At 42.2% G+C, this 13,381-nt stretch overlaps 2 protein-coding genes across 3 annotated transcripts in view; one reads left to right on the plus strand and one right to left on the minus strand.

Annotated features, from left to right (window-relative positions):
* Positions 1-9,186, plus strand: part of slc9a7 (solute carrier family 9 member 7) — a 31,046-nt gene extending 21,860 nt beyond the window's left edge. For both annotated transcript variants that reach the window (XM_038716625.1, XM_038716626.1), the window contains one exon: positions 3,876-9,186. In XM_038716625.1, the coding sequence (XP_038572553.1) occupies positions 3,876-4,139 (264 nt within the window). In that variant the 3' untranslated portion in view covers positions 4,140-9,186. The remainder of the gene's footprint in view (positions 1-3,875) is intronic.
* Positions 9,187-9,535: 349 nt separating this feature from the next.
* chst7 (carbohydrate (N-acetylglucosamine 6-O) sulfotransferase 7) lies at positions 9,536-13,162 on the minus strand. Its single transcript, XM_038716627.1, has 2 exons — positions 11,776-13,162; positions 9,536-10,546 (listed from the first exon to the last, which is right to left on the minus strand). Exon 1 carries the CDS (start codon positions 13,072-13,074, stop codon positions 11,806-11,808), a length of 1,269 nt encoding a protein of 422 aa, XP_038572555.1. The 5' UTR covers positions 13,075-13,162; the 3' UTR covers positions 9,536-10,546; positions 11,776-11,805.
* Between the last annotated feature and the right edge of the window lie 219 nt (positions 13,163-13,381).

Raw genomic sequence — 13,381 nt, forward strand, 5'->3', positions numbered from 1 at the left:
CTATGAAGCATTATGCACACAGCAAATACGCAGTGACTCTCCGACATGACCAGTGATCTGTGAAAAATGCATGTCCACACTGCAGAAACAGTAGAAAATCTTTCACTGCATGTTGTCCGGTCAGAGAATTTAAAGGAATAGTTGAACACTTTGGGAAATACACTTATTCATTTTCTTACTGAGAGTCGGATGAGAAGGTTAATACCACTGTACAAAACATGAAGCCACAGCCAACAGCCAGTTAGCTTAGCACAAAGGCTGAAAACATGGAAAAGGCTAGCCTCGTGTCAACCAAGTACGCCTACCAGCACCTCTAAAGCTCACTAATGAACCCATTATATCATTTTTGGTTCAGTTCATACAAACACGCAAGTGGTGGATTTTGTTACCTTTTGGACAGAGCCGAACTAGCGGTTTCCCTCTCTTTTCAGTCTTATTGCCAAGCTAAACTAGCTGGCTGCTGGTGGTAGCCTCACATTTAGCTTCTTCTCACAGAAATGAAGTGTTTGAGCTAGAGTCCAAGTCAAGTCTCACGTGGTTATAATGAATGTTGTATCACCTGCTGTGTTCAATCCAGGCTGTTTAGAAAACTGCATAGCTGTAACTGTAACCTGTTTTTTACTTGCAGAGCACAACCATGTAATGTGCAATGCAATTATTAACAGCTTATTGACTACTTTACCCGGGACTGTTAAACCCAGTGTAACGTTAACTAAATAAAACTGTAACGTTACATGATCAAAGCTCTAACCTGTTTTTCAATTACAGAGCACAACCATGTCAGTCTAATATAGGCTACAATGTGCCTACAATTAATGACAGCTTATTAAATACTGTAAGTCAACACACCACCAGACTCTTAAACCCAGTGTACCGTTAACTAAATAAAACTGTAACTTTACATGATCAACAATAAACCTGTAACCTGTTCACTTATAACCATGTAATGTGCAATGCAGTCAATTATAGCTTAAATAATAAATAATTACGTTAATCGACCACCACAAGTTTGGCAAGTAAATAAACGCTCATTAATGTTTTCATAACTGACGACAGTTGGAGTAAACCTTCTGTAGGTCCTAGCTAAAGCAAGAAGCAAGCTAACGTTAGATGGCCAATGCTGAGTTAAACATGTTTACTAACCTCAGGTTACTAACCTATTTTGCGTGCAGCGCTTCTTTGTTTGGGCCTTGTTGTATGAACTTTTAAAGCCAAAGTTTATGATGAATAGCACAGCAGCTGTTTGTTGTCCTTTTGCACGTGTGGCTGCACACGTGCAGCTGATACAACCTGTTCCTAGGCGGGTTATAGGTAACGTTTCCTAAAAATAAACATTGTTCTCGAGTCCGAGTCGAGTCTGAAGTGTTTTGAGGACGACTCTCAAGTCGTGTCTGAAGTCACTGTGTGTGCGACTTAAGTCGGACTCCAGTCCCCATCTCTGTCTTCTCACCTAACTCACAGCAAAAAAGTGAATAAGAATATGCTTCAACTCAGTAGCACTTACTTAAATGTATGCAACTAAATCAGATTTTGGGGTGACTAGCTAACCCCGCCTGTCTTATAAAGCCACACTTAAAATGAACTAGTGGTTAGCTAGCAGCGCAATATCATAGATCAAATTTATTATTATTATTAAATCTTCTTTAAGACTATGAGGCATTTTTCTACAGGCCGGAAAATATGTAAGGAAGTAAAATACACAAGTCTAATTTTAGATAGTTATTCAAATTAGTCATAACCAAAGCATTCTGTGACTCACTGAAAGGTGGTAGTTTTCCTTTCCTATATTCAGAACTGAGCCTGGTGCCTCAGGAAGGCTCTCTGTGAATACTGAAGGTTTTTCTCTCAGGAGAATTGTAATATCGTCAAAGTATTCTCAGTGCCTGCCAATAAACACACAAAGCACTGGGGCCTTTAGCAAGAGAGAAAATGGAAAGTCAAGAAGCCTTTTTGCATTCAAGGGGCACAAAATACCCTTTTCAGCGCCACTTCAATGATGATCACTGTTCTGAAAGACACTATGCTTCAATATTTTAAACACAAACACCCATTGACGGCACGGTCACACTTGGATCAACTCTGGCAATTTCTTCTTTTCATTTCATGTGAAATGTGTTTGGCTAACTTCCCTTCTCAGTAACCCAAAGAGCCTGTTACCGTTGGGTTACAGAATCTAAATTACATTTCTTTACTGCAAAGTAGATGTAGATTGTATTTTATTTACATGTAATTCTGAAAGTTTAGATCTCGCTTAAGCTCTGCTTCTATAAATGTATTCCTCCCCTGGTTTGTTGCTGTTAGTTTGCCAGTATAGGGCTGCCTGCCAGATGAGCCATGAATTTAGGCGGTTTTTCATGTAATCAGGACTGTCCAGGACTCTGTATTGAGGAGAGACGGGATTAAATAAAGCTCCTGCCTGGTTCCACTTTGGTTATGGATATTATGAAATGGGGAGAAAAATAAATGCTCCACAAACCCTTTGACCTGAATTTACAAAAAACATTTAAAATATGGTTGGACAATGTACTTTTCAGGCTAGATAGCTTAGAAGCAACAATTGTTTACTATAAATGACAGGCCTCAAGGCTTTGAAACAACTCTTAAAAGAATCAGACTCACTAAATTATTTTTGAAGGAAAAGGCTGGCAATTTTCGAATATTTGTTTTGGTCAACAAATCCCATGGAAAGACAATTACTCTCAATTCTCTCAATACTTTCCAACTGTCTGCGACACTCAGCCCCAAGCCCAGTGGTTCCCACTGAATACACAAATCTTTAAAAACAGCTCACACATATGTAGTTTCATTTTCTAAATGACATAGTGCTTATGTTGGGGACTATTTTCAGCCACAGATTAATACACGTCTGGTTCTTTAGTGAGTATTGATCAGCCGGACAATGTCTGTGGGATCAACTCAAAATAAACTACAGTGCCTACATTCAGGGTCATGAGGAAACATGTGTCCCAGTGTCTCAATGCGGTGTTTTTAAGGTCTTTGGCTTTAAATACACTTGCAATACTTGTTAGGATCAATTCATTGGTGGATCGGTCCTCTTTGAGGGTTTTGTTGACCATTAGAAAAATATCATCAGATTTATTCTTTGAGTTGCTTTTAAAGCTTGACATGCTGTCATTGATGTCTATATTCTACTTTATTTCTTCAAATCTTTAGGTTGGCTTCTTGATATTCATTTATAATAGACCTTTCTTCTTCATATAATAGTTGTCACTATTTTAATTAAAAAGTAGCCATTCCCCTTTTAACTACACACGATGCTTAATGGATTTATTTGAACCCGAACCCTAACCCTTTTTTTTACATTTCCCCTCCTGGATAATTGTTGGAGAGAATGAGTTATGTATTTATTTTTTCCTAATTTTTTATCCCTTTATTTGAGTAGGCTAATCCCTGTTGAACCGACCGTAACTCATCCTGTTCCCCCCCCCGGGACATGGGCGGACTATCGATTGTCTGCCAGTCAATGAGAGCTGTGAGAACCTCATGCTACAGTTTTAGAGCTATCCATTACTTACCCAGGATGCAACGTGTGATGTAAATTGGGTTTAACCTCTCTAACGATTGAAGTCCATTTCACAAGTGTTTTACAAACCCTGTAGTGAACTGTAGGGTTTGTTTGTGTGTTATTGTGCAGCCTGTGGTTTCCTGTGATTTTTGTTTAAATTTCACTTTATCACAGTTGCCACTAAGTGAAAGTCTCCTCCCTTCCCTTCTGTAAATCCATAGTGTCCCTTATGAGCCTTTGCACTGTTAATGTCAGTCTGTTCACCTGTTCACACCACGTGTACCCACTCTGTGTGTCACCTCATGTTCTCCATCCTTCCCCTCATGTTCCACTATGGATGTGTTTTCAGAACCACGAGCAGCTGGGGGACCACGACTCTGACCTCATCCGTAACGACGGCGATCTGACCTACATGTTCGGTGACACTGCCATCACAGCAAACGGGGCGTCCGGGGGTGGGGGTGACGCAGCCGGAGGGTCAGGCTGGAGCGCGAATGGCAAAAGGAGCGGCAGCACCTCAGAGGAGGCGCTGGAGCGTGAACTGGACTCCCGCGAGCAAGAGCTGCTGAGCCGTGGCACGCGTCTGGTTTTCCCCATCGAGGATCACGTCTGACCCTCCCTTCCCCATCTGCATCATCAAATCTCCCTGACCCAACCCCCAGACCGCCCAACCCTCAGCTCTCTCCACATACTTGGGGCAGAGCGTCCAGTCCTTCAGAGATAAGATACGGTGGAGATAAGGTAGTATACAAGAGGGGAGGGTTTAGAGCGACTCTGAGCTCCCTCCAGGCCCGGGAGCAGAGCTCAAGGAGCATTTCATCCTCATTACAGAGCTGAGTTTGTTCTCCAGGAGACATGTGTCCTCTAGCGCGTCAGGAGATAAACTCTCTATGTTATACTGTGAGTCAGTCTTACTAATTGTTTCCTCTGCATAAACAGGAGGGAAATCTTTATGCAGAATATGAGGACAAAAAAAACTCATCAGAGATTCAGTCTGCACTTTTGAACATGTGACACTGTCTGGAGAAGTAGAGAAATGAGAAATTGCCTGGCAGCCCTCATCTTGAGAGCTGACCAGTTTGTCTTCATAGCACACCAGTAAGCACTGACAAAATGCTTCTTTGCTGTTACACCCCATCTAGATGCTGAAATGAGACTACACTAACCAAACATTAATAGTTTATAGATGAAACAGGAGTTCTCTGGTAAATGTGTACCATTCATCTGAAGCTGCTGTGGTATAATTGTGAGGATGTCCTTTGTTTCAAAAGCATCTGTGTGGAGGACTGTGTGGCATGTGAGGAACCACTGCAGCCTGTCATGGGTAAAGTAAGTGGTTTGGATTTTTGTCTGTGTACTGAGCTGGTTTTCACATCAATAATTTGACTAAGGAATGGGGTTGCAACTAACAATGTCATTGTCGATTAATCTGAAGATGATTTTGTCGATTCATTTATTAGAAAAAAATGTCTTAGGTGATGTTTGACTATATTGCTTGTTCTGTCCAATCAATAATCAAAAAATATTCAGTTAACTGGAAACAAGGAACGTTTGACATTCTAACTTTTTTGTGTCAAGACTAATCAGTTACTTGATTAATTGTTTAAACATTTAGTAATTGGTATGATAACATGTGTGCATAGGAGACCATGCAGGAGCAGGAAAGCCCAGCATAAGAAAGGATGCTAAATGGTTCTTTGAACAGAAATTAATACGATTAATACGACAACTTTAAACTTAAGTGTTGACATTTTCAGAGAAGTGAAACTTAGAGTACCAAATAAAGAAGAGCAGCCACTGAAACACACAGTGCTTACACATTACTGCACCCAGCAGGTATACTTTATGTGCATCAACAGTGGTTATTCCCTTACATAGTTGTATCTCTGGGTTGTTTAGCCCATATACCCTCAAATGAAAATCAAAATGTCAGCACTTCAGTAGAGTGATATGGTGAGTTGGTCTCATAAAACACAGATACACCTGTAAATTTTGGGATATTTTGTGTGTTGTCCCTAAACCTTCATTCCTGGCTTCACAGTTAATATTTATTAACATACATAAATTCATAATTTGTGTTGTCCTAGTTTTTGAGGCCTTGATTTTGAGTTCACATTAGTCAGCATACATTTGCATTTTGCAAAATAAAACCCACATCGGTAGACTGATTAAATATTGTATAACATCCTGAAATGCTTTTGAATGTCTTTTGGATGTGAATCTATAGTTCGAAATATTGGGAAATACGCTTCATGTTCTTAAAATATATATGAATACTTTGGGAAATTGTTTTTCTGGTGGAGAGTTAGTTGATAAATCAAATACCTTTTTCATATCTGCCCATTAATTACAAAAAGGCAGCCAGTTAGCTTAGCTAAAAGACTGAAAACAGGGCAAAACAGCGGGTCTAGCTCAGCCCAAGCACGAATGGGCAGTATTTACGATACATGTATTTAAAATAGAAATTAGGATTTTTGTGATTTTTATTTGATATGGTTCATGGAAATGTCTTAATATTTTTATAATAAAATACTTTAGTCTTTTGTATTTTTTTTAATTTAAAAATACTGTAAAATACTTTGTCGGAAGTCTAGGTGATGACATCATTAAAATACTGCCTCTGATTGGTTGATTAGTTGAGATCAGAACAGAAACTTGATCGCCTGTTACGTTTCGGTGTTCGTTTCAGTAGCCTAGGCTAAGTCATTTACCAATTTAGGAAATGGTCTTGCTAACTATTTGACCCCAGTAGCAGTCCTCACAGTTAACACTAGCTTTCTACTTTCAGCCTATGTTACATTTTCATGGGTTGTGTACAACTAAAATAATAAAGCGTTTGAGTTGTTGTACAAAATTACTTTATAAAGTACTTTAGATTATATATATCTGATCTGGTAAGTGGTTGCACATGTCAGCTTTATCACGACTCATTAAGCAGAGAAAAGCTGTTGCATTGTCCCTTTAATAGATCCTATAGGCCAATAGTGACTTCATGGTACCTTGGAAAAGTATTTTTTTTTTGAAATACAAAAATACAATTGTTTATTGGGAAACCTTGCGTGGCTGCTGTATTTTATAGTTTATTTTGATGCACTTAAAATTAGGGGATTTGTTATCTTATTTTAAAACACATTTTGATGTGTCTTTTCCCATTCCAAGTCCAAGGGTAATGAATTCCACATACCACAACCTATAATGCTAGCTAATTAGTTCAACCTCTACAAAACCCAAGTATAAAAACAAAAAAGATTCAGGGGGGTCTGGGTGGACTATTTCAGATGTTCTGTATTGGGCAGATTTTGTTACCTTCAAAATGAACCTTTATAAGCTAAGCAAAACTTAGACCGGCTGCTGGCTATAGCTTCACATGTACCGTACAGACACCAAGGTCTTCTCATCTAAGTCTCTGCCAGAAAGCTAATAAGCTAATTTCCCAAAACTATTTTAAAGGTGGGGTAAGTGATTCTGGAGAAATACAATACAATGACAAATACACAGTGATACAGAGCAAACAAGGACACTGCAAGTACTATAACGTTAGCTAGGTTGTGGGTTAGCAGACTGTTGCTACAGTTGCTGCTGCGAAACTAACATGGAGATGACGAGACCGTCCCACAGCCAGCACACCAGCTCCAGACAGTGATACAACTCTCCTGCTACTGTAGCTAACATCACAACAACAGCATGTGTTGGTGAACTAGAAAATAAGATGAATGTCTGTGGGCAAGTAATTTAATGTTACCTGATACACAAATAATGGCTGGAACGGCTAGTATAGTGTTGGGTCGTGTGGTCCGAGCCACCATGTTTGTTTCCCATTTTACAGAGCCAGAGCTGTGTACAAACACCTGATTTTTTGCAGCGCGCACACAGAATGGACAGCTAGCAGCCTGTGAGGAGATATTTGCATAATTTGACAGACGTGTATTGGATTAGAATCACGTACCTCACCTTTAAACCAATTTTGCAGCTACAACACTTCACTTACACATTTATTTAGCAGTCACTGCACATACATAATGATAACCTGGAGACTTCCCTAAACTTGGATTACTTCAAACCTGAACACTCATTTTTCTGAAATTGCAGTAAACCTGTAATAAATGGGAAAACCTGCAGTTCTCTTTAGCAGTCTTAACAATAAAAGATGTGAACTAGTGAATGCACTTCCTCTTTTGGTACCAGATAATGCATGTTTTCTCAGCATTAGACTGATTATATATATATATGACTTTATTTCACCTCCGAGCTACAGAGCCGTGCGGTAAGACTTATTCCCAACCTGCAAATCCTCCTTAGGAGACCATGACTTTGGGCTTCCAAATTTCACCCACTCCATTACTCCCTGTTGGCTTACATTTTTCCACAACAGACCATTGAACCATATTATTTACCTACAGGTTGATTGGTGAACTATAGAAATGTTTATTTGTACTGCATCAGTTACTCTTCAGTGACCTTCTAACCATATTCGCTCCCCCTTAAGATGTTATATTTAGCTCCTCACCAATAAAATGTAAATAGTAGCATATTAATATTAACTGGCAGAATTGTTAGGGTTTACAGAGCTGTTCCACAAGCCTGAAGGGCTTGTGGAACAGCTAGTTGAAACAACAACTCGCTCTCTGAGTAGGAAGAGGCTATTTCTATTTCACACATTTTGTGTTCCCTTTCACATGTCTAGACATTTCAACCGCACACCATTTTAAAATTCACCACATAGCACGTATAGCCTTTTGTGTTTTCCTTCGACTGCACACAGGGGATGCTGCATTTATGCATGAGTACACAAGGGCAGGTGTGAAAGGCGCCATTGTGTTAAGTTAAATCTCAGGCTTTCACACCAGGGAGAAGCCCCACACAAGTTTTATGGCTCACTGAGGACGTCCAAGAGGAAATGAATCTAGTTATGTAAGCTGTTGCCAAGCTGTATGCACTGTGGGTCATTTAAATTCTAGCTGAAGTGAGAAGTAATGTGAAGCTGTGCTCTGTCTAATGTTTCCTTTCACAGTCTAATGATAGCGAAGCTTGTCTGGATCTGGGGCATAAAAATAATCACTTATTCACTGTTATGCTTGAATAAAACATTGCTGTTAGACTTGGACTTATGCTCACACCATCTCTTCTGTGATATGGAAAGGGTACACCCTCTACATACAGTATAACCTACAAGGGATATTGTGCAAAACAGAACTGTGTTTCTGATCATATCTGTTGAGAATGTCCCTATAATCCCCGCTGTATCGACTAAGGTTGGCGCAGAAAGAGACAGAAGAACTGACATTTATCGACATGTACAGGACAATCTGACCTGAGTTTTTCCCTGAGACACGGGAGCACTTTATGGACAGCAAAACATCAAGGGACGGCTTAACTGATGGCTGTAGACAAACAAGCGAGAGCAGTTTGGGACTGTACCTCAAGCAGAGGACAATCACGGGACTCTTGTATAACCTTCATGTGCACTCTATCTCCACACTGTGTTGCTGTCAGTTGTCTTGCTGGCTATATTTACATGCTCTCTGTACCTGAGAAATATGAGATGTAGCTCATTTGTCAATATGTGGCACCTGTTGCTTCTAGATGCAACTTGCCGCCTGGTTCTGCCTACCATGGTTTGCATGTCAACATGTTAATAAAAATCGTCAAATAATGAGCCACTCAGATGTGTTCATTTTGCTTCCAGAAGCCATCAAAGGAAGTTTGCATTCTTTGGGATTAACTGAAATACATTAGTTAGATTGCAATCAAACACACATTGACTTGGGGACTTCTTATGAGCCTTTTTTGACTCACTTGGAACTCAAACTGTTGTACGTTATAAATTGGATTAAACTTTATGGAGACACTTTCAGGCTCATTGTATTTATAAATCTGTGTCTACACAAACATTCAGCATTGCCCAAGTTTACATCATGTCATAATGATGAAATGTACAGTTAATCTAAAGCTCAGCCAATAAAATCATGCCAGTGTGCATCAGTGTGCACAAAAATCACAAGACGCACCTCCAGTTTTTCTTGAAGTCAGTTTAAATAGTCTTAAAATTATTTCTTTATTAACTTTTTCAGGTATTTCACCCAGAACAATCATTACAAAACCAACTTCTAAAGTTGAACACGTGGATGCTGGTAAACTTCGTACCCCATCTCAACACATTCTTAACCAGAGGGGTGTCGCAGCATTTTACAGTATTTTAGACAAAAACTAAAAACAGTTAAGAATGGAGCACAATATCATTCAGTACCGTCTGTTGTGTTTGTGAGAACCTGCTTAAAAAGTTCACTGGAAGAGGACAGAGGCAGCTCTCCAAGACACGTCTGTGGGATATTAGAAAATGTCACACCAATGCGAGTGTTTTGTCAGTGGGGCGCCGCAGCTGTGTGGATTCCTGAGGGGCCGGGGGAGGAACAATAGTTCCTCTGTTAGGCCTCTTTTCCAGAAAATACTGTAGTTTCTTCTTTCAAAGCATCTAGATTGGCATTGTTAGTGAGCCAACTGCTGTTAAATGCCAGTAATGCTCAAAATTACTGCCTCACTTACTCATAGGCTGGACGGATAAGTCACGCAGGTGAGAGCGAACCCGACGCTGCCCCCCGTGGATTCTGGCACTCATCTCCCAAGAAGGACCCATCTCTGGCTTTTTATGGTCCTCGCCTGCAGGGGATTTGCGAGGGGGATTAGTGCTACTAAAAAGGACAGAAGGATAGAAGCAGGCCAGAGTAACGGCAGCACACACCAGCCTCATCTCTGTCTTCTTGATTGTTTCCTCTTCCACATTTTCTCTTTCCGCTGGTGTTAAACAGGTAACACTGTAAAAATAAGCGGCTGCCTCCCCGTTTCAAATGAATCTGTCTGTGATTGGCTGTTCTTTCCACTTGGGATTTTCTCCAGTTCACTGACCCGATTCAGCAGAAGGAAAACAACCCAGTAGTGCTGCTTGCGAGCTCTCGGCAGACCACATTCCAGCTGCTTGTTTTGTTATTCCACCTTTTGCCCTCAGCCTTGAATATCAGGCCCCTGGAAGAGAAAAAGAAAATCAGCTGAGGATAAAAATGAAACCGTTAAATCATTGGCACAGCACGGTGAGACATTTACAGAGCATAAGTATCACATGCATTTTCAATAAAATTGGCCTCCATCAATAGCTCTATCGGTGCTAGAGTCAGGGTGGAGGCGGTGAGATAAGGAGCACCCGCTGCCTCCACCCTGTTTCTGCTCCATGCGGACGGCCTGCAGGCAGCCGAGCTCTAAAGGGTCTGCTTGTGAGAGCTGGTGGTGACAGGCTGGTAGGTAACCCTGGGAGCTCTATCCTGGCACGGACAGCCGCACACAATGATCCCCTTCTTGACCGTGGAGTCTGAGGCCCACTGACTCGCTGCCAGCCCCCCGCTATCCATGAGAGGACCCCGCATTGCCAAGGACAAAACAATGAGGCCTCTATCAAACAGCAGATCACTCATTAAGGAGGGAGAAACATTTCTGTGACTGTCTTGCTGCACAAAATCTGTTACAGTGGTGTCACTGTTGCTCAAATGGCAATGCTGGAAAGCCTGCATTCATCACAGAACAAAATCGAACACGTGATTTGTTACACAGCAGCAACACTGTGACATATTAAGAGATTGTGAGTATCCAGCAGAGCACTTATCTACAACACAGGAGCAGAGTTTATTATTATCTGAGCAGCATGGTTAAAAGACAGTGTAAGGTGGGACTGTAAGGAGAACATTTAAAAACTATCACAATCAACAGGTGGATTTCATTGAAGACTGCTTACTTTGAAAGAAAAATCATATTCATTCAAATAAAACGAAAGGCCCCTCTTCCAGACATGTTTTTGTGACGTATAAAGATGCTTAAAATTCCAGCATATGTGCACTGGGGGCTTCACATTTCCACGTCACACTTGTGTAAAATTGCATGCTGGAACACATCGTGTTGTCATAACACCATGCTGCTTCTATGCGCCCCAAATCAAACCGTGCATAGGCCTGCTGCGTCAAATGAATAAAAATGTGTTACTCTACTGATCCCCATACGGACGCTCTGTTTTTAACTCAGAGGGAGGTCAAAGGTCAGGGATCAGCCACAGAGCACAGCAGCCGACTTGGAACCTGAAGGGTGGTTTCTGTTTAACCACCAACTTCCTGTTCAGAGGCAAAGGTTTAGAAACATGATGAGACTCTTGACACTCTTCTGTCAAAACAGACTCTTGAATTGAACCCCTTTGTGTGATCTCAACATACCTTAACCAATCTATTCCCGGTGGCACATCCTCATGTGGTTTTGTCCTTGCTGTTTTTCTCATACCCCAGATGCCTCATGACTTCGCTGCAATAGGCCTCCACCTGATTCACCTGCTCTACATTGAGTCGCTCCCTCCAGGCATAGATAGCCTCTTTTGCATCCCTAGATGAGATCAAGAACGGCTTGTCTGATGAATACCCCTGACCGTGTGTCATGTTCAGCGCAAACCTCTCCAGGGCAGGGAAGGTGGAGAGGTTGGCGAAGCGGTAGAGCCTCTGAAGCTCCTGCATGGGTTGCAGGACCAGGTCCTCGTAGCGGGTGTGGACGTAGTTCCTCCTCAACCAGGGAGGCGCGTTCATCACCAGCATCATGTCACTGAGCCAGTTGTCACAGATGAGCTCCATCGCGCTGGAGACGTAACTCTCAGCCCGGTTCACCCTGTTGCTCGGCACCAGCAGCCGCTTGTACTTGTCGGTCTGCTTCTTACTCCTCAGCACCTGGATGCTCTCCTTCACCAGGGCCTGTTTGGACTTCAGGCGGGAGTTGTGCACGGCCCTCGGGTCTCTGAAGAGCTGAATGATCTGGAGGTTGATCGCGGGGTCTTTCATCAGAGGAACCAGCGTGCTCATGTCCAAAACACGGACTCCTTTGATCACCATCACCGGGTATTTTTTACACTCCTTCTCCAGCTCCCTAATGTCCCGCTTCTGGCACTTTGCGCACTGGTCCTCCTTCACCAGTCCTATTTCGTGTCGCTTGTGCGCATCACACAGCGGCTCCGAACATATGACCTTGTTCATTTTCCAGCCGAATATGAACGAAGTGCTGATGTTTTGCGAGCCGGCATAAAGTTTGAGGACAGAGAAGTCGCAGCGGTACAGGGCGTTCATCATGTCACGCACTGCGCCCTGGAGACTGCCCGCATCCCCCGGGTACAGAGCCTGCCATATGTGCCACATTGGCTCGTACAGGTAAAAAACATCGGGGTGCTGGTTGAACAGCTCCCCCAAAAACGAGGAGCCAGTCCTCCAGGTGGCGTGCAGGTAGATGTGTATCCGAGTCTGACTCCGGTTGACTGCGTGCTCAGTCGCCTCGCTGCCGTTTTGTTTGTAACCGTTATCCCAGAGAAGGGCCACCGTGTTCTCCAAATCTGGGCATCTGGCTTGTTGCTGCGGCAGTCCCTGTCTGGCGCGTTGAAGAGATTTATCCCGGTAATCTAACACGTACGGGATTAGCAGAAGTAGACCTGAATATGCCAGGATCAAAATCAAGTATTTCTTATGTAGCCTCCTCTTCATTTCCTTACGCCGGGAAGGGGGGGCTGGCTAGCTTCTTCAATGGGGGGTCTGCACAGCGTTTTGTGAGCACCGCGGTCTCTACAGTAAAGTTATGTGTGTGCCAGAGGAAGGAGCATGTGTGTTTGTGAGGAGGGGGGGAGTTAACCACGCCCTATTAAAGACACAATCCCAGATTATTTATTCTTCCTGTTCACACATACGCTGTCGGTGTATGTGTATGTGTAAAATGTGTATTTTGTATTTATTTCTTCAAGAAACAGCCATACAAATACTTAGGGTACCGAGCTAACCGGAAGGAGAACGGTTA

Source organism: Micropterus salmoides, unplaced genomic scaffold, assembly GCF_014851395.1.
Source record: "Micropterus salmoides isolate LMB-PRFRI ecotype aquatic unplaced genomic scaffold, ASM1485139v1 Ms_hic_scaffold_13, whole genome shotgun sequence".
Taxonomy (NCBI): Eukaryota; Metazoa; Chordata; class Actinopteri; order Centrarchiformes; family Centrarchidae; genus Micropterus; species Micropterus salmoides.

Bases quoted from the DNA above. Each gene is read 5' to 3' on its own strand.
- chst7 (XM_038716627.1), bottom strand. From the start codon at position 13,074: ATGAAGAGGAGGCTACATAAGAAATACTTGATTTTGATCCTGGCATAT.